This window comes from Colias croceus, chromosome 10 (genome assembly GCF_905220415.1).
Source record: "Colias croceus chromosome 10, ilColCroc2.1".
In the NCBI taxonomy this organism is placed as follows: Eukaryota; Metazoa; Arthropoda; class Insecta; order Lepidoptera; family Pieridae; genus Colias; species Colias croceus.
Window position 1 is genome coordinate 8,859,506 of NC_059546.1, and position 23,265 is coordinate 8,882,770.

Sequence of the window (23,265 nt, forward strand, 5' to 3'; positions counted from 1 at the left end):
TAGTCTGTATGTGAAGCCGCAAGCAAAAATGACATAGGTACAACATCAAGATGACTGTACAGATTTTTTTTTACGTTTAAACAAGTGTCAATTCAAACATCCATACATTAAACAATATATTCTACCATTTACGATGATTTTTTCATTTTTTCCCTGAGCAAATAACATTATTGCAAAATCACCCTAACCTCACTCTCCATTTCGATGCCACAGCATCCGTTGTTAGAAAACCCTATCCTGAATTAAATAGAGTAAATTAGTATGCTGGGATCATTAATATTGGGTATAAATTGTATCCAATGTTAGAAATGGTCACAAATAATCATACTGCCGATTCAATTGGCAATTGTTTAAGATTTTTTAAGGGAATTTGGACTGAGGGTAACGTAAAATGGCCACCGTTTAAGGATGTAACTACTGATTGGTCTTGGGCTAGTATCAATGCATTTCTACGAGAATTTAATAACTTATCGGTACGTGATTATTTGAATGAAGTCAATGAAGGCAATTATTTCTAATGAAACTCCCAAGCATCTTCCCGTGCACGTTTGTTACCCACATTTTATGAAGATGTTATCAAGACAACTACAAAAAAGACATATAGAAAAAACATTGAGTGCTTTTATATTGGAAATAATGGCTAACTTAGTACACATAGAAGACAACACAATTTTGAAGAAATGTTTACAGTCAATATTTGTGATATTTTTATATCCTAAAGAGAATCAAGAGCTGCTCTATTCTCTTCAGTTCGTATATTCTAATCTGCCCGATGCTAAAGAAATTCTCGCCTATGATGATGACGATGATGAAGTAGATCCCAAAGATATTCTTGACTGTGAATTGGATGATGTATCTAATCAGGATAATGATCTTGAACCTGATAAAATACATAAATTAGATCAGAACATAAAACCGGTATACAAGGCAAGTCCGTTTTATTTAGATGGTGTACTAGTGAAAAATGAAATTTATAAAAAATTCGAGCTTTTGATCAAAGAAAATAAATTGAAAAATAATGCTTACTTCTGCAAAACCTTCAACGAGTATGCAATGATGCGAGTAATTCCATTCATTCCTCTCTGGTCACTCACTGTTACTGCACGGAAAGATAAGAAGCATGCATCCGTGGGGAACCATTTTAAAAATGTAAAAATTGAAAAAAAATTGCATTTCATTGATAAACAGTGGCAAGCAATTTCAACTCGGTATAAACAATTGGATTTACCGATACCGAAAGTTTATACATTGCGGAAGCGACGTGTTGTAAATGAGCCGGACAACATGCAATCAGAAGAAGCATGGAATCATGACAAGAGGGAAAAAGCTTCAAGAATTTCACACCTAGAAGGAAAAAGGTTAAAACAAGTTACCGCCAAATCGAAAGCGCCTGCCCTAATATTTTAGAATAAGGGTACAGTAAAAAATAATGATTACTATTATCGTCCCAACTGCCCTCGTCAATATACCATCGCTCTAACCAAGAGCCTCAATGACGATTCAATTTTGAAATTGTACGGAGAAGATTTCAATACTTTGTACAACAGATCATGGCTCTCGAACTTTACAATTGACTTCAACTATATTAATTTTACACTCACCAGAAGATTCAAAAACAGCTTATGTCATATGTGAAAATAGCTCTAAAATTTAAAAAAGAATCTGCTTATAATTTTGATAAAAACTTTTACCTAAATATGAAAAAACAATGGTCTGGTAAAACCCATTTATTTCTACCGTGCCACGTTCAGAACTGTCATTGGATACTTGTTTATGTTCAATTAAAAGAGAAATGGATTTACTTATTAGACTCTGACCAAATAAAAGAAGATATCGAATTTTATGCATCGAATTAAAAAAAATTCCTAGCTGTTTTTCGCAGAGAGAGCGAGAATAATTGGCTTTTAAAAACATAATTTATCCATTTCAAGATGAAAAAGATGGATATAATTGCAGGATTTACGTAGTTTACTACATCGAACAAATATTGAAAGGTATAATTTTTTACTAAATTTGAAAGTTTCAGATTTATAAAACAATTGGGAACACGGTGAGAGCTTCCCAAAATTTTATTTTCTATTTAAAAAAAAATAAAATTTTCTTTATTATCACCTGTAGGTAAATCAACGACAAGCAATTTCCAATTTGGTAAACACGTAAAACTTAATTTCGCTTAGAGATATCCCAATCTGAAATTACATTTTGTCTGCTGTCTGACAAATTCAGGGTCATACCTAGATATACAATATAAAAAGAGAATAATATTTTTCACAAGTTATCTAGGGATGATAGAGTCTTGATTGGTCAGATTACTCTTCTGATCTATTCTATAGTAGTTTAAAAATATTCGACAAAAAGTAAATCATAATAACATCATTTTTAATTTATAGATTATCATCATCATTTTTTTTTATTTTTTTTATGATAACCCTACCAATAAAAATAAAAGTTTAGTATTGTGTGAAAAAATAATAAACATAAAGGATTAGTATAGTATTTATTACCCTCAAATAAAGTATTCTAATTTTATTGACTTTAACATTTTAAATGAAGACAAAATAAATTAAAATCTCAACTAGGTATAACATGTAACTGTTAATTGAAATTGTGGATTTGGTTCAGTTTTAATCAGTTTAACGTAAATTGGATTACGTTGATTAAATATAACTGATGTATTTGAATAAAATAATTTCAATGAAAAATTAATGGGGTTTTATTGAATAATAGTGTAATTAATGATCAATTATTTTGTAGGTTTTTCAATATTTCTAGAGAATCTAACACAGTAGAATGTCGAAAACTAGATATACGCATTTTGAAATTGATGCCTCGATTCATATTGATTTCCTTTCAAAGTCCTTTGTGCATTCTATTTGTCTCTATTTTATACATACCTATGTACTAGTATGAATGCTTTTATATATTTCAGATGTATGTTTATACTATGTTTATTCTTACAGGGACATAAAAGAACTGAGTTTATCAAGGCACGGCCTCACTTCAGAAGACCATGTAGACCTGGGTTTATTATACGGTCACAATGGGAAGGAACCAGCTAAAAATCTCATAGAACAATTGGAAAAAATATATTGCGGACCCATTTCATATGAGTTTTCGTATTTAGAAGTAAGTTCCTTTTACATTTAAAATAGTGTTATAATAAAGTGAAGAAAATTTTGGTAAATGTATGTTTCATTAATAAAATAGGGAAGTTTTGATTATACATTATCAAAATCTTCATTCATAGAATATTAAAGAGAAACATTTTGTCTATGAATATAATACGCAATTCAAAGCTTAGTATGGGATCAGATCGTGCCGTGTGTGAAAATTGTCCTGGAATATTTATTTATTTATTTATCTCTTAAGGCAATTCCAAATACAAGAATTAACGACATTATTAATTTGAACGTGACATATTCTATTCAAACAAAATTTCCAAATCAAATTAAATCAAATAATTTATTGCATACTAATACATTTTACATATTAGATCAAATCTCTACAATACTTCCAAGACTTCCATTATTATTATACCTACTTCTTAAGTTAATCTTTATCTATTTTTAAACAGTCAGATGCAGAACGCGAATGGTTTGCTCAAAGGATAGAAAGCAATTCAGATAGCCTAGATAAAGATCGACGTCTAGAAATTCTTAAGGAACTACTGGAAACTCAAACTTGGGATAAATTCCTATCAGTCAAATATCCCAGTGTTAAGAGATATTGTGGTGAAGGAGCAGAGTCTCTTTTGACGTTCTTCTCGACGCTTATTAATCGAACTGCTAGTGGTAAGTGAACTTTTTAAATGGTTATAAATACTGTGTTAGGGAAACGTTTCGAATTCTTCTTCTTCTTAAAGTGCCTTCTCCTTTGGGAGGTTGGCGATCATTAGGGCTGTTTCAATTTTGGAAACCGCTGTTCTGAACAATGATTTAGTGCTCTTCCCAAATCATTGACGAAGATTTCTGAGCCATTTTACCCTGCATGATTAGTTGAAGGAATTCATACTTCTTGCTGTTACGCATCACATGAAATATCGAATTCTAAATTAGGTTAAAAGTTTAAACTCTTTTTCTCAGTTGAAATTTGTTTCTTAATTATAAGTAGGAATGTCCTTTAGTAATTATTCTGGTTTTAATTGATTAAAAATAATTTTTTAATACAGCTTTATATAAGATTACTAACTACACCACCAAACACTACCACTAAGCAATTTAATAACAACGATATTCAATATAATAAAACTACGAGCACTTAATTTTGATGACAAGTATAATGTACTTACATAAATGTAGAACTAACGTTATAAATATACATGAAACATAAGCTCACATACTATATATCCATACTAATATTATAAACGCGAAAGTAACTCTGTCTGTCTGTCTGTTACTCAATCACGCCTAAACTACTGAACCAATTTTCATGAAATTTGGTATGGAGATATTTTGATACCCGAGAAAGGACATAGGCTACTTTTTATGGAAAATGACGCAATCCCGGAAATCCCACGGGAACGGGAACTATGCGGGTTTTTCTTTGACTGCGCGGGCGAAGCCGCGGGCGAAAACCTAGTAAATAATAAAAAAAACAACTTAACCACAACCCTCTCTCAGTAAAATATTTTTCCCGTAACATTCTAGATCCTTGTAATCACATAAGCCTATTTTCACAGTTTAACAACGTCCCAACCTTTATTTTATTTGTTCGTGATACGAACTGTTGTGTAAGATAAATGTTACAATATAATTAATTGAGTCCTGTCCGTGTTTACTCGAAACAAAATCAGACCAATTAAGGATAGGCCTTAATGTCTTGGCTAACCCAGTAGACATTCTAACGTAAATATTTGCGCAGTCGTTGAACATATTTTGTCAACCTTGATGATCAGGAAGAAACGATTAGAGATAGTAATTTTATAGATGAGTCGAAAGATTTATCAATTTGTTTGTTTTATCCACAAAAGTCGGCCTTAATGAAAATAGAAAAAAATAAAAGTGCTCACGTATCCATATATTATATTATAAGATTTGAGTTGATGATAAACTAGCGTTATTTTCCATCTTTACTATATATATTTTCAATATACCACCAACACAAATCAAAACCTTATCAAACGAATTGAAGAAACACTACCAATCAAAAACTTCTTAATAATTATTCAACTACAAACACCTTTTCATTTTGCTTACAGACGGTGTAGAATACGTGACCCTATCAATGGCTCACAGGGGAAAAATAAATGTTCTAACGAGCAACTTGAAATTTCCACCTGTGAAAATATTCCATAAATATAATGGCAACCCAGAATTTCCTCAAGACGCAAATGCTGCGTGTGATATTGCAACACATTTGAGTAAGAATTTATTTAAACGGTATTATTTAATAATTTGTTAATTGTTTCCTTATTAGCCGGCTAATCACGTACCTAGCGCAGGGGCAATATTGGAAGCGGTCTGAGCAATGTCAGCTGTTCTCTAAACCGCTATTCTGAACAATGATTTAGTGCTCTTCCCAAACCATTGACGAAGATTTCTGAGCCACTTTGCCCTGCATGATTAGTTGAAGGAGTTCATACTTCTTGCTTGCCTATAAGTAAAGTCCCGTGTCCCCTAGTGGGGTAAGGGGCAGATGCATTATTCAATATTCATACATCTGTTTCACTGATCGATTTTCTTCAGGGACAAGTAGGTGATCAGCCTTCTGCGTCCTGCCAGACCGAGACATTTTTTTTCTTCGTCTCCACCGGGAATCGAACCCAGGACCCCTCAGTTCTACGCTCACGCGTCAACCACTGTACCAAGGAGGCGGTCTTGCCTATATGCGTTACAATTAAGGAGCCAATTAAGTGTGCAATTCCAATATTGCCCCAGCTGCAGGTTCGTAAGTAGCCGGCCTTATTATAATATCGATTGATATAATATACATTATACAAAATATTTGTGTTATTTATTAATATTCTTCGTTTATTTAGCTTTGTTATTTGTTTTGGAAAAGGTTGAAATTGTTTATCATTGTTTTCTAAGAAATTTATCGAATGTTTAATCTTGTTTTATGTTGGCTTTGAATCACAAAGAAGATTTGAATTACTTCAAATTTATTCAAAACAAGTGATAACTGCGTTAAAAACAACCGACTTCAAACTTGCACTTGCAACATTTACAAATATAGACAAAAATGCTCATAAAATAAAAACTACTGGGCCTATCCGAATAATATTTTTATGGGACCAATTCGACACCATCCCGCATCAAACAAAAAAGAATCACGTAAATCGGTTCAGAAGCCTCGGAGTAATCGGTGTAGTTACATACATAAAAAAAAACTTACCGGCCGAATTGATAACCTCCTCCTTTTTTTTGAAGTCGGTTAATTAGTAAAGTTTATCAAATGTCCGTGAAGAGAATTTCATCAGGTACAAATTTAATAATGAAAACGCGTAGATTTTCATTACATAAATTAAATTCTCTTTATAAAATAAATAAATAGGCAGATAACATATTATTATAACAAACAATTTTAATTATTAAATTTTGATTCTCAAAACATAAAAGTTTTAATTTATATTACAGGCACATCAGTGGACTTAAATGTTGACGGAAAGACAGTGAGATTCTCGATGATCAACAATCCATCACATTTAGAAGTAAGTTTAGTATAAATTTGTTGTTGTTGTTGTTCCTTTAAAATCTTAATTACAAGAAGAGCTTATTAATTTAATTATTGTTTTTACACTGAATGCGGGTAAACAGAAAAATCTTTGCCTAATCTATTCCCTATCTAAAATCGCTTAAATATAGGCGAAAGAACAATATAACCAACAAAAACAAACATATAATAATATAACAAATAGAACATTAGCAGTACTTCGCAAATGGCCTGAATTGTAAGCCCTAATTGTGAAAATGGAGTAATGACTTGTAACTTTCACCAAAATTGCTTAAACCGTTTAATACAGTGTTTTGTGTTCGCCCAGTCTTTTCTTATGACGAAGGAAAATTACTATTGCAATTAAATATTGTTATCTCTAAAATAAAATATAAACATAAAATGAATAATTATCGATCTGAGAATCAATATCATCCATATTATAATCTGTAATAATTGGTCTGTAAATATTTAATTTTTAAATCACTAACAATAATTTAAGATACCTACCCGTTAATTCGAGTGATTTTTAAATAAAAAATATATCAAGCATCAATATTACACTCACGTGAACAAACATCTAAAGATTTGAATAACACTACAATAAAGTTATTAATTATTATTTAATTTTAAAGTCCATTTTAAGTAAATAAATGGATAAATTTTAACTAAATTCTAACATGATTACGAAGACGGGTTACCTGAACCGTCAATTTATATGCAAAGTGAATCGTAATCAAATCGAAATGAATTTAGAAGAATTTATTTGCTTAGACAAATCCCCATTCCTGAATTTATACAATTTGTCAGAAAGATCTCTCTAAACTCTATTTTATTATAAATTATTTACTTAACCTGAATGTTTCAAAACACTTGTTTATTGTTTGGCTTGATTGACAATTCATTTCCGAAGAAAAGGCTCATATAATTCTAAAAGAATCTTTTCGATAGCAGTCCTAAATCAAAAGTTTGACAGTTATTACGAAATCCTCAGAACTTATTACTGTGTTCCCTTCAAAGATTGACGAATATCAAATCAAAAGTAGAAATGAAATAAAAGTTCTCGTTAATCAAGATTGGCTCTAAAACCGTCACGCGTCCTACGTACATTATTTGCTCGTAACTAAATCAGTAATTTCTCGTAGGACGCTCCACTCTTCTTCTCTTAACCAACCAGTATAACACGTATAAATAATTAAACACACTATTATATCCATTAAGGAATTCAATCTAAAATTGCAACGTATCAATGTTTACGACATTTTAATTGAAATTTCAGATTTTCAATCAATTGTCAACACACAGACGCTTCGGTTTCATACCGTTTCAATATGTCGTATTTCATTGATATTTATGTCGCCATGATACGAATAGAGCGCAATAAAAGCATATCTCAATAGATATAAATAAATAATTTCTGCTATGAATGTTGTTGAACAAAAGTATGAATGAATATTTATATATTATTTATAATTTACAATTCTATAACAGAAGTTAAAGTTATTTTCTTATTGTGACAAGATTTGAGAAGCCGGATGAAAAATTCTCCGATAATACGTTCGGAGTTCAGTAGACAATCATTAGGAATAGATACATAGATTTATTTGGCAATTAAATCACAATTCAAAGAAAGTTCGAACATTTTTGCGAATAACTGCCTCTTTATTATCATGCACCTTGTGAACTCAAATAGGCAATAAATGATGTAAAGCACTTTCCTTGCAATGTTTATAGGTCGCGATTCTTGTATTACATGATGAGACAAATTCTTCACTTAGTTTGTTCTTTTTTGTAAAAATTTCTTATTTTACCTACATGTTGTATGTCTATATTTTATTAGGCAGCAAATCCTGTATCTATGGGAAAAGCACGATCCAAGCAACTCAAATTACGGGAAGGTGGATATTCTGCGGACAATTCATCAAGATTTGGCGACAAAGTTATGAACGTTCAAGTAAGTGTAACTATTTTTCTGAATAATAAACGATAATGAAGGAAACTGCAATTTATTATCGGTTTAATTTTTGTACTAATTTCTCATTTATTCTTCATTTCAATAAAGTTTATTTAATAAAGTAGGTTAATCTGAGTTTCCAATAGCTATTTCTTTAATAATATTTGAATAAATAGATGCAAAATCAAGATCTGAGGCAGATTTAATATCTATAGAATCCCGTCGTCTTCAACAATCACTTTTTCCATTAATTGTGAAATGCAGAGAGGAATTAATATTTATTAACATAGATATTATTCCACAAGTAAACCAAAGCAATTATTAGATTCACGGAGACGCAGCCTTCGCCGGTCAAGGAATAAACCAAGAAATGTTGATGATGTCTCAAGTTCCGCACTACAATGTGGGAGGTTCTGTACACGTTGTTGTTAATAATCAGGTAATATTATTAATAAGATGTCTATGAAAATAAATAGAACACTAAAAGTGTTAGAAATTTTAGATTACCTTTCGAATACTGGAATGAGCATAATATTTAGAGATCACTACCATAATGATTTACATCTGTAAATAAGATCATTTACTAGATAGTAGATGATCTTATTCTTTAAGGTGAAATGAGACCCAAAATAGGCGATTCGAGCGCACGGAGAATCAATTTTTTATCAGCAGCTCGACATCAATTTCTTTTATTTAATGTTTTTTATAACTTAATTAAATTCTCATGATGGCCTGTCTTTATTCTCCTATACTGTATTTTCACCAATATAGTCATTAAAATATTTATTTGTCGATTGACCAAAAAAATAAATTTCATCAATTTGAACTCTTTTTGCCTCTAGCCAATTTAATTAAAATCAAACTTTTCCCATATAGCTTGGCTTCACTCTGCCCGCAAACCGCGGCCGCTCCAGTAGATATGTGACGGATTTGGCAAAAGCCATCTCTGTACCAGTCATACATGTTAATGGTGATTATCCTGAGGTATGTATTATTTTATTGAAGTGAAACTTCTTTATCGGGGTTGGAAAAAAAATTTGTGTAACATTTTTTCGTTACGCGTGACATTTTTCCGTTACGCGCCATCTTTTTTTTATCCCTACCACGCGTGATTCGACGTATTTCTGTCGTCGAAAGTTGCATATAGTAATTTTTTTTTGAAAAATAAATTCATCAAGAAGTTTCACTTCTTACGTGTGTAGGTACACTAGTACACGCACACATTTTTATTTCAATGGTATAAAGTTAATATTGAATTTTAGATACAAAGTGAATTTGATTTTTCAAGTTTTTAGCCTGTGTCTTATTCTGGGTCTTCAGCTACCTACTAAATAAATTTTATTGTAGTCGGTTCAGTAGTGTTTGCGTGAAAGAGTAACAAACATCCATCCATCCTTGCAAACTGTCGCATTTATATTTGTAGGATTGATATCAAACTTTACTACCGGCGTAGTTTTTCTTATTTATTTATTTAGAATAGTTCTATTATTACCAACAGAGTCACTCAAAGTTAAATCTTTTAAAAATAAGACTATAAACTTTTGTATTCATAAGGAAATTCATTTGAAATACCTTTTTACCGAAAAATCCAGTGCTTTATTCCCAATAACTTATAATTTATTCAATTTTCAAGAAACGCTAACAAAATAAATGTAGCATAAACTTCATCACGTTAATTGGGATCATTACTCTTTTAATCCCATTAACAAGAGATTGCGTAGAAAATTGTCGCAGCTGGGTTCTTTCGGGATTTCAGGTCAATGATTATGAGGCATAATTTTCTGGCTATCCTGTTATAACTTTTCCTTTAATAACTTCGAGTTTAAAGCTATTTTTTCATCCCTATTATGTTACATTCTTACTATCCTGGCTTCCCTACTTAATATTATAAATACGAAAGTACGCTAGAAAAGCTAGTACCTACTTTATATCTCAATTTACTTTCTGTTTATGCCCTTAAATGATCTTTAGCCAAGAAATTTTATCGACAAAATATCATAAAACGTGATAAAGCCAAACTACAAAACAATAATAACTAATAAGGTTTCTTCCAATAAATAAAACCTAGGTTAAATTGCTAGACTTTCGTAGCAACCGAGTATTGAGAAATTGTTTTCGGATTCTTACTAACGAAAATGGCATTAGTTTTCTGGCTGCCTGGTAAAATATAGCATTTTGTTTCCACATATTTAGATATCAATTTCAACAACAAACATTCACAATATCAACTATACAGTCATGCAAAAGTAGCTATGATAAAAAGACATTATTAGCATACTTTATTTCCACTTTATAGATATAGGTCATAGTGATCAAGAGCAAGTGATATTCAAAGCTACGTGAAAAATTTAGTTTTCTGGGCATATCAGTATCCTCATTATTTTGTTCTCCACAAATAGGAGTAGTATTCAATTATACAAGGAAAAAATAATTTTAATTTTGCTTTCTCATCTATTTATACCGTATCTTTAAGTTTAAAGTTAAATACCTAACCCACTAAGCCACCACACTTCTCGACTGGGAACATTGTTATCTTTATTTCTATTATCCAAAGGCAGAATTAAATATATTTCTTCTGAAAACTACATACCTACATAATGTATATCTCAGTATTTTGCAGAATTATACTCCAATATTCAAAGTATATTATTTTCCAGCTAGTAGCAAAAGCCACAAACATAGCGTTCGAGTACCAAAGAAAGTTCAGGAAAGATGTGTTCATAGATTACAATTGCTATCGGAAATGGGGACACAATGAACTAGATGATCCGACCTTCACAAATCCCTTAATTTACAAAGTTATTTATAATAGAAAGTAAGTATGAATTATTATTTTTTTATATTATATTGTAGAATAATAAAAAATATTTATAACTAAGAAATAATGGTTTATCCAAATAACAATTATTATTATGTGGATAGCTTTATTTTTAAACAAAATATACGAATCGATATAAAAGTTATATAAATTGATTCACTTCTGAATTATTTTTATTTAATTGATTCGAAAATATTTTTATAGGAATAAAAAGCAATATCTATTTATCACGTGCTTGATTAACTTTCAGACTATTAAAATAAATACAGCTATTAAAAATCCAATAACTTTTTCAGAACAATCCCAGATTTGTACGCCGAGAAATTAATAAGTGAAGGATTAGTTACTGAGGAGGAAGTTAAGAACATTAACGATGAATTCCAGAAATATTTGCAATCACAGTACGAAATGGCCGGTAGATATCAGCCTGAGGTAAGTTGAATATTGTTTGAATAACTTTAATGTATATATTGTAATATTCATATTTGATTGGTCTCTAGGAAAATATGTTGTGGTGTTTAATTTAAAGTAAGTACATTCCTAACGGGAAGATCGATCGATCTGTCGCGTTGCCACTTAGGTACTTATTTATAAAATTAATTAGCTTCATAACTTTATCTGTATTAAATCATATGATATGTCCTAAATAGGTATATTTACTTATTCATCATTGAACTCAGTACATAATATTTTATTTCCATATATGTATTATATAGTGTTTTATCTCCCAATATAATTATTACCTACCAAAGAATAAAGGAAAATGAAATTCTTCAAGATGTTAAACTTTTAATGACTCCCAGCGAACATACTACAAAAAGGGAACTTCCGTCCTAGAAACAACAGTTTAAAACAATGAATATAAAATGTTTAACAGAAACAAAAATTAACGGGACAAAAGAAACAGAATCTATTGAAGTTGGCAACTATACGTTGTTACCGAATAATCCGAGTTACCTACTAACTGGATTTCTTTCATCTGCGTATTTTGCGCAAATTCAATTTTAAAAGGCTTTTCGACGCGTCCATTATGCCGAATTCTTTTATATTATGCTTCTGTATAGCACTATTAAAATTACTATTATTACCTTTGTGTATGTATACTAGACCTATCACAAATTCTTAAAGTAATATAAAAACTATTTTTTTGTATTTTGGTGTCAAAATTTGTGGTATGATTAATTAAATAACAATAATAATTGTTCCTACTTTTTTTTGTGCACTTTATGTGGTACTTTTTATCGAATTACATTGAGTTGAGATAACATGGATCATAAATGGGAAATTTACAATAATCGAAATAACTCTTGTATCGTGCAGTCGCCATTTTTCAAAGCGAATCGAAGTAAATCTAAAACCCTTTAGTTATGACGACAATGAAATATGTCCTTATTAAGAGGACTGTAGTTTCGTGGTCTCAGGTTCCACTTTGTAACCGACTTTCTTTAGTATCACAAATAGTTTGTGAACTGCCAAAATTGTTTTGAATTCGAATAGATACTTAAGTTACCTGCTTAAGATATCGTTATTTAACCGAAAATTGTATATAATTGGGGGGAACTGAAATATAGACTAACAAAATTAGAATGAGATGAGAAATATAAAATTCTATATAGTTACCTTGTAGAAGATAAATCATTAAAAAAATATCCCACGTGACTTTCTGAATTTAAACTTAAAACTTGTAAATATGTTTGTCCAGCATACAAGCTAACTTTGTACCTATCAAATTTCATGACCCATTTAGCAGTTAGGGCGTAAAATATTGCACACAAAGGAGCATAAAATCAAGATTAAAACAAGAATGTTCTTCTTTATAATATTAGTTTGAAATGGTTTGGATACCGTGTCTCTCATCATTGTCAGTTATCTCTCTATCTTAGATATCATACTGTAGGATCTTGTTATGTGCGGGTGTAATAAAAGATGAAATTACTACGCAAAGGTTATATTTCGTTAACTACATATATTTAACCGTATGTAATTAATATTCGACCTAATGCGACCCACCCGCGTCCCGACAAGCCCGTAACTGGCTGTGCATAGCGCACGAACTGTTTATATATTATGAGTTACCGTGTGAACTTTCTTAGCATTACACTTGAAATTCGATAACTCATAAATTGGCTTGTCGTCGCTACATCATTCCCCCCTTAAAAAATAAAAAGGGTATACAAGTAAAAAAAAAACTTACAATAAAACTAAACAATAAACAGATGGGTGTATATAAAGTGTCGCTATATAAGGTTACAAAATGTTTACAATATAAAGTATAAAAAATGTTCACAATATAAATCAATCATAACGTATACAAGTGGTTAACAGTTAACACCTAATTTCGTTAAACTATTTATGTTATTACAAAAACTCGGTTGGGTCTTCTAAGTGGCGTGCGATAATTGTTACACGTCATTTAACACTTAGTAACATCAACATTTCAAATCTCAATACATTCTTTACACTTGTGTCGTTTAATATTACAAAAACTATTACCATACACTCAAAAGCCATAAATCAAAAGTATACTTAAATTTCTAAGTAAGTAGTAAACATTTCAATAAAAACTCAACACAAACATAAATTTGAAATACCATAGGTACCTAAAACGTTAAACCATTAACAATGAACTCGTTTCAAATTTCACAAGTGCTATTATTTATTAAATACGATGTGTTGATTACTAAGTATTTATTATACATTTCTATGAAGTCTTATATGAATACTTATAATCATCGTAATTCTAATAAATTTAAAATAGTTGAAACAATTACAAATACAATACTATTACCTAAATCGTACTGGTAATCGTATAGCTCTTCCACTACGCGTGGTATGTGTATTAGGCAATTCGCTACTTGGAATTTGTAATGGAACCTCAGTATCTGCCCCAGATGTCGTATCACTATCATCATTCAAATAATATGCAGGTTTTAGACGGTCTACAGATATTCTAACTTTCCTGCTAGTCATTTGAATGTAAAATACCTTTTCCTCTCGACTCAGCACACGATAAGGACCGTCGTATGTTGGTTGTAGAGGCTTACGCACTGCGTCGTTTCTTACAAAAACATAATCGCATTTTTCTAAATCGGGGTGAATAAATATGTTCCGTCTTACATTCTGCCTAATAGCTACTGACTGATATTTCCTAATAGAGTCTCGTAATTTACTTACATACTGAAGACTGCTATCTATTTCAAAACTCGATTTTTTATCGTAATAATCACCTGGTAATCGTAAAGTTGTTCCGTACGTAATTTCTGCTGCGCTTATGCCGGTATCACTTCTTACTGCTGTTCTAAGTCCTAGCAACACAGTTGGTAATTCCGTAACCCAAGATGATGATATATTGCATAAGCGAGCCGTTAATGCCGCTTTAAGCGACCTATGCCAACGCTCTACCGCCCCGTTACTCTGTGGGTGGTAAGGTGTCGTACGCAACTTATTAATACCTAATAACTTCATTAGTGTAGCAAATAATTGACTTTCGAATTGGCGTCCTTGATCGTTTGTTAGCCTTTTCGGACAACCAAAACGAGAGATCCATCCTTCATATATTACACGCGAAATCGTTTCAGCAGTTATATCTTTCGTAGGAAAACATTCTGGCCATCGCGTCCCCCTATCAACTATGGTTAGGCAATACCTAAAACCTTCGGGTGAAGTGGGTAAAGGTCCAATTAAATCAACATGAATATGTTCAAACCTATCGCACTGCGGAAACGATCCTAAACCTGACATTGTATGTCGATTAACCTTCGATCGTTGACATTCAATGCATGTTTTAGCCCATTGGCCAACGTGAAGATTCATATTTGGCCAATAAAAACGATTTTGAATCAATTTGCGTGTAGTCCTTATTCCGGGATGACATAAATTATGTACACTATCAAAAGCAATACGTCGAAATTTATCAGTCAAGTAGGGTCTAATTTTATCATTATCTAAATTACAATAAATAAATGTACCACTTTCAGGTAACATAATTTTATTTAACCTATTATTAGCGTCTTTCGAATTAGATAATTGCAACATATAAGAATCTTGTTGTTGATCTTTAGCAAGTTCCGCGTAATCTATTACAGTGGGACAACTTATTGTTGCGATTCGAGATAACGAATCCGCAACGACATTATCTTTCCCACTAACGTGTCTTAAATCCGTTGTGAACTCACTAATGAATATTAAGTGTCGTGTACGTCTGGGTAACTCTTTCTCGCTATTTACTTTAGAAAATGCGTAAATTAACGGTTTATGATCCGTGTACACCGTTAACTGTCGTCCTTCGACCATATTTCGAAAATGACGAATAGCCAAGTAAATTGCTAATAACTCCCTATCATACGTACTATACTTGCGTTCAGTCTTAGATAAATTCTTAGAAAAATAACCTAAGGGTAACCATTCATTATTTGCACGTTGTTGTAAAACTGCACCTACATGTGTATCCGATGCGTCCGTCATAAGTGCAAGCGATGCATCGGCCATAGGGTGTGACAACGTGATCGCATTACACAAGCTCGACTTACATTGTTCAAATGCTTGTTCGGCGATTGATGTCCACACAATGGGTGTCTTATCTTTCTTTTTAGAGCCATGAATAAAACTACTGAGAATCGATTGTGATGAAACTGCGTTAGGTAAATGCGCTCTATAAAAGTTTACCATACCTAAAAATCGTCGTAATTGTTCAATGTTTTCGGGCCTAGGAAATTCATTAATAGCTTTTACTTTATCATCAAGCGGGCGAATACCATTGGACGTAACATGATAACCAACAAAGTCGATTTCCGTCTTCCCAAATGTACATTTCGCTAAATTAATTGTAATATTGTACTTATTAAATTGTTTAAATAATGATTCTAAATGTCTACGATGTTCGTTTTCATTTGATGAAGCTATTATTATATCATCAATATAACAAAAAATATTATCTTTACTGTCCGCGTCTAGGTCCTGAAAAACAGTATGATGCATGAATCGCTGAAACGTTTGCGCAGCGTTACGCAAACCGAACGTCATGCGCGGAAATTCGAATAACCCAAACGGCGTTATTATTGCAGTTTTCTCTACATCTTCCGGTGCAACAGGAATACAATGATAAGCTCTATTTATGTCGATTTTAGAAAATATTTTTTTACCAGCCAATAAATACGTAAAATCTGATAAGCGCGGTATAGGATATCGGTCCGGCTTAGTTATAGTATTAAGCTTTCTATAGTCCCCGCACGGACGTAACTCGCCATTCTTCTTAGGTACCACGTGGAGTGGACTAGCCCAAGGACTCTTAGAAGGTCGGCATATACCTGCTTCCTGCATGTAACGAAATTCTTCCCTGACTTTTTTATATCTAGCTGGAGGTAGAGGTCTAGCCCGGGCAAACACTGGAGGTCCAGTCGTTTCAATATGATGAAAAACACCGTGGCTAGGTATTTCCTTGTACGATGAAGGCTTTGTTATATCTAGGTACTTACATAACAAGTCGTGAAATTGATGAGTTTCCTCAACTGTTGTCACAGACGGTTGATTCACCTTAATAACACTAGCTACTGATTTTAACTTTGTTAAACTATCAATTAATCGACATGATCTTAAATCTACAATCAAACCATGATGTGCTAAAAAATCTGCACCTAATATGGGTTGTGTTACCTCGGCGATAATAAATGACCATTTATACGGTCGCCGTAAACTAAGATCTAAAGTCATTAACTTAGTACCAAATGTCTTAATTACACTACCGTTTGCCGCGTATAATTTATAGTCACTGCACTCACTCGCGAATCGGTTATATTTCGACACTGGTAAAACTGATACATTAGCGCCGGTGTCCACTAAAAACTTAATATTACTTTTTCTATCTTTTATACACAGGCGTTTATTTACGGTGGAACAGACATCCGCCTTTGTCTGCACCGTATTTAGTTTTTTGTTTGGCTCTCCTGCTGTTTCTGCCACGCACAAGGTTGAATGCACTTGCTGGCATTGTTCTTATATCGGTAATGAAAAAAACATAACCAATTGGGATTTTTTGGTTTTGAAGGTCCTGCCCGATCGCGACTTCGCGATGCGGAGCGATGCGCGCGATTCCCATACCTTCTAACACTAAACGATCTGCCTCTCGAACCTGCAGATTCCAGCTGGTTTAACCGCTGCGTTAACTGTGTAATCTGCTCAACTAGCGTAGGTTGTATTGTGGATATTTTATCTCTGGCACTCGATACCTCCTGTATCTCCGCGAAACGTGTCGTTTCTATAACTTTATCTGCCATGTTAGCTAATTTCTCTGTATCCTTTAATTCGCTAACAGTGAGGACTGCTTGTACGGCTGCGGGTAAATGTCCCATCCACAGCATCGTCAATGTTTCCTCTGAGAATTTTTTTCGAGCCAGATCTCGCATACGCCGTAAAAGTTGAGAAGGCTTCTGTTCGCCCAACTCAAGTTCTTTCAATAATTTCTGGACCTGACGCACTTCCGATTCTTCATAGACTACGAGCAACCGGTTTTTCAATGCTTCGTACTTCTTTGTATCGGGTGGTGCTAATACAATGTCACTAACCTGCTCAACGTGTTCGCGACTTAATTTCGCTACCACCAGGTTATATTTCGATTCGTCCGCCAGCTTCTGATTCGCCACCACTGCTTCAAACTGCGCGAACCAAAGTCGTGGTGATTCTTTCCAGAAGTCTGGAATTCTACTCGACACAGTGATCTGCGCGAGAGCATTTCCACTCTCGTCCGCTCTTATTGGAACTGCCGGATTCATTTTGAATTAAATTTTAAACAAACGATATCTATGCAATTCACTATTTGTTCACTAATCGTCGGGGGTCACCAATGTAGGATCTTGTTATGTGCGGGTGTAATAAAAGATGAAATTACTACGCAAAGGTTATATTTCGTTAACTACATATATTTAACCGTATGTAATTAATATTCGACCTAATGCGACCCACCCGCGTCCCGACAAGCCCGTAACTGGCTGTGCATAGCGCACGAACTGTTTATATATTATGATTTACCGTGTGAACTTTCTTAGCATTACACTTGAAATTCGATAACTCATAAATTGGCTTGTCGTCGCTACAATACAAAATCACGACCATCAATTGAGTTACCGCGTAACAAAACCAAAAAAACAATACAATCTAATTGAGAACTTCCTTCGTTTTTAGGAACAACAGTTGAAAAACTACATCCAAACTAATTTTGATAGACGTTGAAATATACACTCAATATTTAAACGAAGACTGCTGTCTCGAGTTTCATGTTAAATTGAAGAATATCAATACTAGAAGCGGTTTAAAATTTGAAGAGCTCCAATATAATTACGTAGTTGCTCAGAAGTTTCAAATACTTGTACCGATCCAATTTCAAGACAGTCGTTAACTGCTACACTACACTATACTTCCCAGCAAAGTAGTTACAAGAATTGGTTGTACTTAACGAGTTTATTTTTGAAAGAGTCTGTAGAAAGTAAAAATTCTATAGTATCAGATTTTTAGGCGCATTGAGAGTAAAATTTCAAGGTCGTCATGGCAATAACGTGAAGTCATGGAGTAAGGTGACGCTTTTGGTATCTTTGAATATTTCCAAAGGAGTTTCACTTCTGATACGTGTGCTCGACACACACGCTCTTTTCTTATTCGAATGACCAAAGATAGACGAATATCATTAATTTAACAAGTCTGTACTGCTCTGCGATTAATCACACAGCTAGATAAATTAAATCCTTTATTCGAATCAAAGTTTAGTTCTATTCAATTCCACATAATAAATTAACTAAGATAATACTTCATTAAAACGTTGACTGGCTTTGTCGTTCAGTTGTAAAAACTATCCTGGCTTCAGGCCAAGAAGTTCTTTATTAAACTAGTGATTTCGCGACTAATAAATATTCCTAGGCTTTTATTTTCCTACAATGTTCTGGAACTTTCTTCCAAGTTCTATAGAGTTATTTACATCAAACAATTTGTATGGTTACCATAAAATACAATAAAAACATTGGTAACATGATTAAGGTTGTTTATTTGAACACAAATATTAAAATAAAATTAAAAATAAAATAGCTATCTTCATATTAATTCGTGTCCAGTTTATAACGATTTTCCAACCTGAGGCTTTACTCACTAATGACTTTCCGAGCGGAAAGCTTTCCGATACCAATGATATTTTAAATTTCAAAAGATAATCTGCAATATTATTCGCGTGAAATTTCAGCTAGAACACAGATTAAAATATTTCCATTCATATTTCTTTGTTAATTACTTTTATAAAAATGAAATCTCAATATTACCTTTCTGATCGGAAATTCGTTAGCAAATCACTTTTTAAAAGGTAATTTAGACCACAAGATGTCCAAAGTACGTTGTGAAAAGGTCACGAAGAAATAGTAAATAGCTAGCTGTGCTCCGTGGTTTCACCCGCATTTCTCCGCTCCTGTTGGTCTTAGCGCGATGATATATTATAGCCTTTATCCTTCCTCGATGAATGGGCTATGTAACACCGAAAGAATTTTTAAATCAGACAAGTAGTTCCTGAGATTAGCACGTTCAAACAAACTCTTCAGCTTTAAAATATTACTATAGATTACAAATAGCCTTTTTGTTCATTACTCTAAACTTCTAAAGTCTAAACAGCATAACAAAACAGTGTTCTAATTACCTCTGACTATGGCGAGAAATGTAAGGTTTAAAACTATAGAGACAATAGCCTGATGATAACGCGGACACTAATTGCCTTACTATAGAGCGAAATACTCTCTGTAGCTTTTAATATGCAAATATGGAAAGTTCGTTATGAACCTGCATATATCCCGTAGGTGTGATGTAGATAGCTGTCCTGTTTTCGAAACGATAAGGGGAATCAGAAACCAATTCCGTGTAGTATTTGATACGTAATTGTTCATGTATCTATGTTTTATAATCTTCCGGTCTAATTAATGTTACTATTAGAAAAAGCCTACAAGTTACAAGAGTAGATTATTCAGGGATTATCAAATGGAATCTGCATTTTAAAATACACAATTATTCAACTGTTTGATGCATTGGTTTCTAACTGGATAGCCACCTGGAAAGCAGTGTGTATAAGACTCATCTTGTCTCTATCAATTTTTACATAGAATATGAATCTAATCTACAGATAGAATAATGTTTTCTTTTTTTTTTGTTTGTTTCCTAAACATTAGTAGGTTTACAAAAATTAACTTTTGTTTATCAGGTAACATATTACCAAGAGCAATGGTCAGCCATGACAGCTGCTCCGAAGGCAGTAGAAGTTTGGGACACCGGAGTCGACACAGATGTCCTGAAGACTGCAGGTCAGGCATCCGTTAACACACCTAGCGATTTTGTAAGTATTATTTATTGTATTATAAATTATAAATTCGGAAGTGTGTTTGTTTGTCTTTCTTTAAAGTCACAACAGAGTGATTTTATGCTACAATTTTTGTATCTGGAGATAGTGGGCCAGTAAGCGAAATAGACTACTTTATACCGGGGTCAAATATATTTATTTTAGTCAATATATCATTACTATAGGAATTTCCTTTGAATATGCGGGCGAAACTGAGCACCCCCTTTATTCTTTATAAACTGGCAGACTTAACTAAAATTTCTGCAAAGATGACCACTCCAGCTAACCGTAATTGGCTATTTAGACGATCATCATTGATATTGACGGATCCACGAATTAATATTGATCAAGAAAAATATTGGTGAAAGAAAGAGAAGGTATAAATAAGCCGAAATATGTTTCGAATGATAGATAGGTAGAAAATGATAGTGTGAAGGATACTAAAACTGATCAAAGTAATGAAAACTGTAAATATCTGACACCTTGTTCTAATTTGCAAAGATTACAGCATTGGTATTCTGAATTTAGGTATACTCCACTTAACACTTTGGTTCATATAATCATAAAACGAATTCCACTGCACAGTGCTAACTGCATATTATCACGAATTCACTCCGTACTACCAAATAGATCACTACTATCGTATTGCGTATTTGTATATGGCCATACCGTTCCTATATTAGAATCACAATTTTTTCAAATAATTTAAATTTAATTTTTGTAGTATTTATCGTCAAAACTAAAAAATAATTACTATCCCAATTTTTCTGAAACTATCGGAAAAGGGAACTGTCTATCAAGTGACTACAACATACATCTTTGTTTTATACAAAGGAACTTATTCAGACGTTTACTAGAGAACCGCATTTTCTCCAATTTCAAAGCTATATAAATTAGTTTGCTCACCGCACAGCAACGTCTGCCAAATTGCAGGAAACAATTCGATGTATCAGAAATGCCTCAACTGAATTATTACGACAGTCGTACATTGTTTTCAGCTATTCATATCATTTTTACCTAGCTAACCAATGTTGGGTTTGTACAAAGAGTAATATCGATAATATACAAGAAATATTAAATCAACAACGAAGGTATTTAGATTATACAGCAACCTAGAAACAATCTTTTCTACACCAATAAAGCACCCCAAAAGCATACCTAATTGTACAAACCAACTTCTCCTAAAAATTTTAAATATCTAGTGTCGCGAAATTCTTTATTGGTATTCCTTTTATTGGTGTATTGTTTGTTAAAGTTGATTATAAATATTGTAATACAAATAACTGAAAGGAATCTATGTGACTATGTATCTATATTCTATACTAATATTATAAAGAGGAAAGGTTTATAATTATGTATGTATGATTTTCACGTATAAACTACTGGACCGATTTCAAAAATTCTTTCACCATTAGAAACCTGCATCTTCACTGAGCAACATAGGCTAGGTTTTATCCCGGAAATCCCACGGGAACGGAAATTATGCGGGTTTTTCTTTGAAAATGCGGGCGAGGCCGCGCGCAGGCGGAAAGCTAGTGTAAAAATAAAATAAAAAATAGAAATGAAACCAAGTCCTATAATCACTCGTAATATAAAGGGAACAAATAATATAAAGGCTTCGTAATTTCAAAGCGCCTCGTCGCTCTAAGAAAGCTCTAAGACGATCGTTCTGTCTCGATAGACACTCTAATGGTTTCCACGTCACCTAGCTGAGACATTCGTTTACTGTAGACAAGTTTACTAGCATTTCCGTTTCTTTTATGTCAAGTAGACTAATTTAGCAGTCTTTCTGTTTCAACTCTAAAGTATTTTAAAGTTAGTAATGGTGTCTTTTTCATCAACAATGAAACTAAACACAGTAATCATCATCTCAAATATTGAAAATTATCTAGTTTTTTACAGCACTCATATCTCAAGAACTTTTAATGATTTTGCTCATGCTTAATGTTGGATTTGTATTAGGATAACAACTGTTATTTTTTTTTTAATTTCCCGAGCAAAGCCGGTATGAGTCTTTAGTCACACGATAAAAATACAAACTCATGGCAGTATGATGTACGTAAAATTTCATTTTGTATTCCCTAATGCACGTTTTACATGGAAGGAGAATAATTACAATGATTGTGCACATTTTTCATCCACATACATTTAGTCATAACGTCAAACGTTCCCTTTATTTATCCTTTTACCGACGATTACACAAATGAAGGCTACACCAAAAATTCCACTGCAAATGATGATAACTTTACACAACCCTATTTGAATTCAAATGCAAAACAGGCAAAAAATTACTTGATTAAATAAAACATTTGCTGCCCAACTTCGAAAAAATGAGTAACTAATGCGAACCTTTGTGACAACGCAAAAGCAAAAGGCTCCTTTAAAATCTTAGTAAATTTTTTAATAAGCTAATATTTAGACTTAGATAAATTTTATTTCTCAGTCTCAGAATACCTTAGAGCAGAATACTTTTTCCGACTGTAGCTG

At 32.7% G+C, this 23,265-nt stretch overlaps 1 protein-coding gene across 1 annotated transcript in view; it reads left to right on the forward strand.

Moving 5' to 3' along the window:
* LOC123694974 (probable 2-oxoglutarate dehydrogenase E1 component DHKTD1 homolog, mitochondrial) overlaps positions 1-23,265 on the forward strand; it is a 35,895-nt gene that overhangs the window by 2,358 nt on the left and 10,272 nt on the right. The window contains exons 3-12 of the mRNA XM_045640623.1: positions 2,961-3,126; positions 3,575-3,791; positions 5,198-5,359; positions 6,576-6,649; positions 8,492-8,605; positions 8,931-9,044; positions 9,482-9,589; positions 11,263-11,420; positions 11,720-11,855; positions 20,644-20,775. Coding sequence (XP_045496579.1) covers positions 2,961-3,126; positions 3,575-3,791; positions 5,198-5,359; positions 6,576-6,649; positions 8,492-8,605; positions 8,931-9,044; positions 9,482-9,589; positions 11,263-11,420; positions 11,720-11,855; positions 20,644-20,775 — 1,381 coding nt within the window. The remainder of the gene's footprint in view (positions 1-2,960; positions 3,127-3,574; positions 3,792-5,197; positions 5,360-6,575; positions 6,650-8,491; positions 8,606-8,930; positions 9,045-9,481; positions 9,590-11,262; positions 11,421-11,719; positions 11,856-20,643; positions 20,776-23,265) is intronic.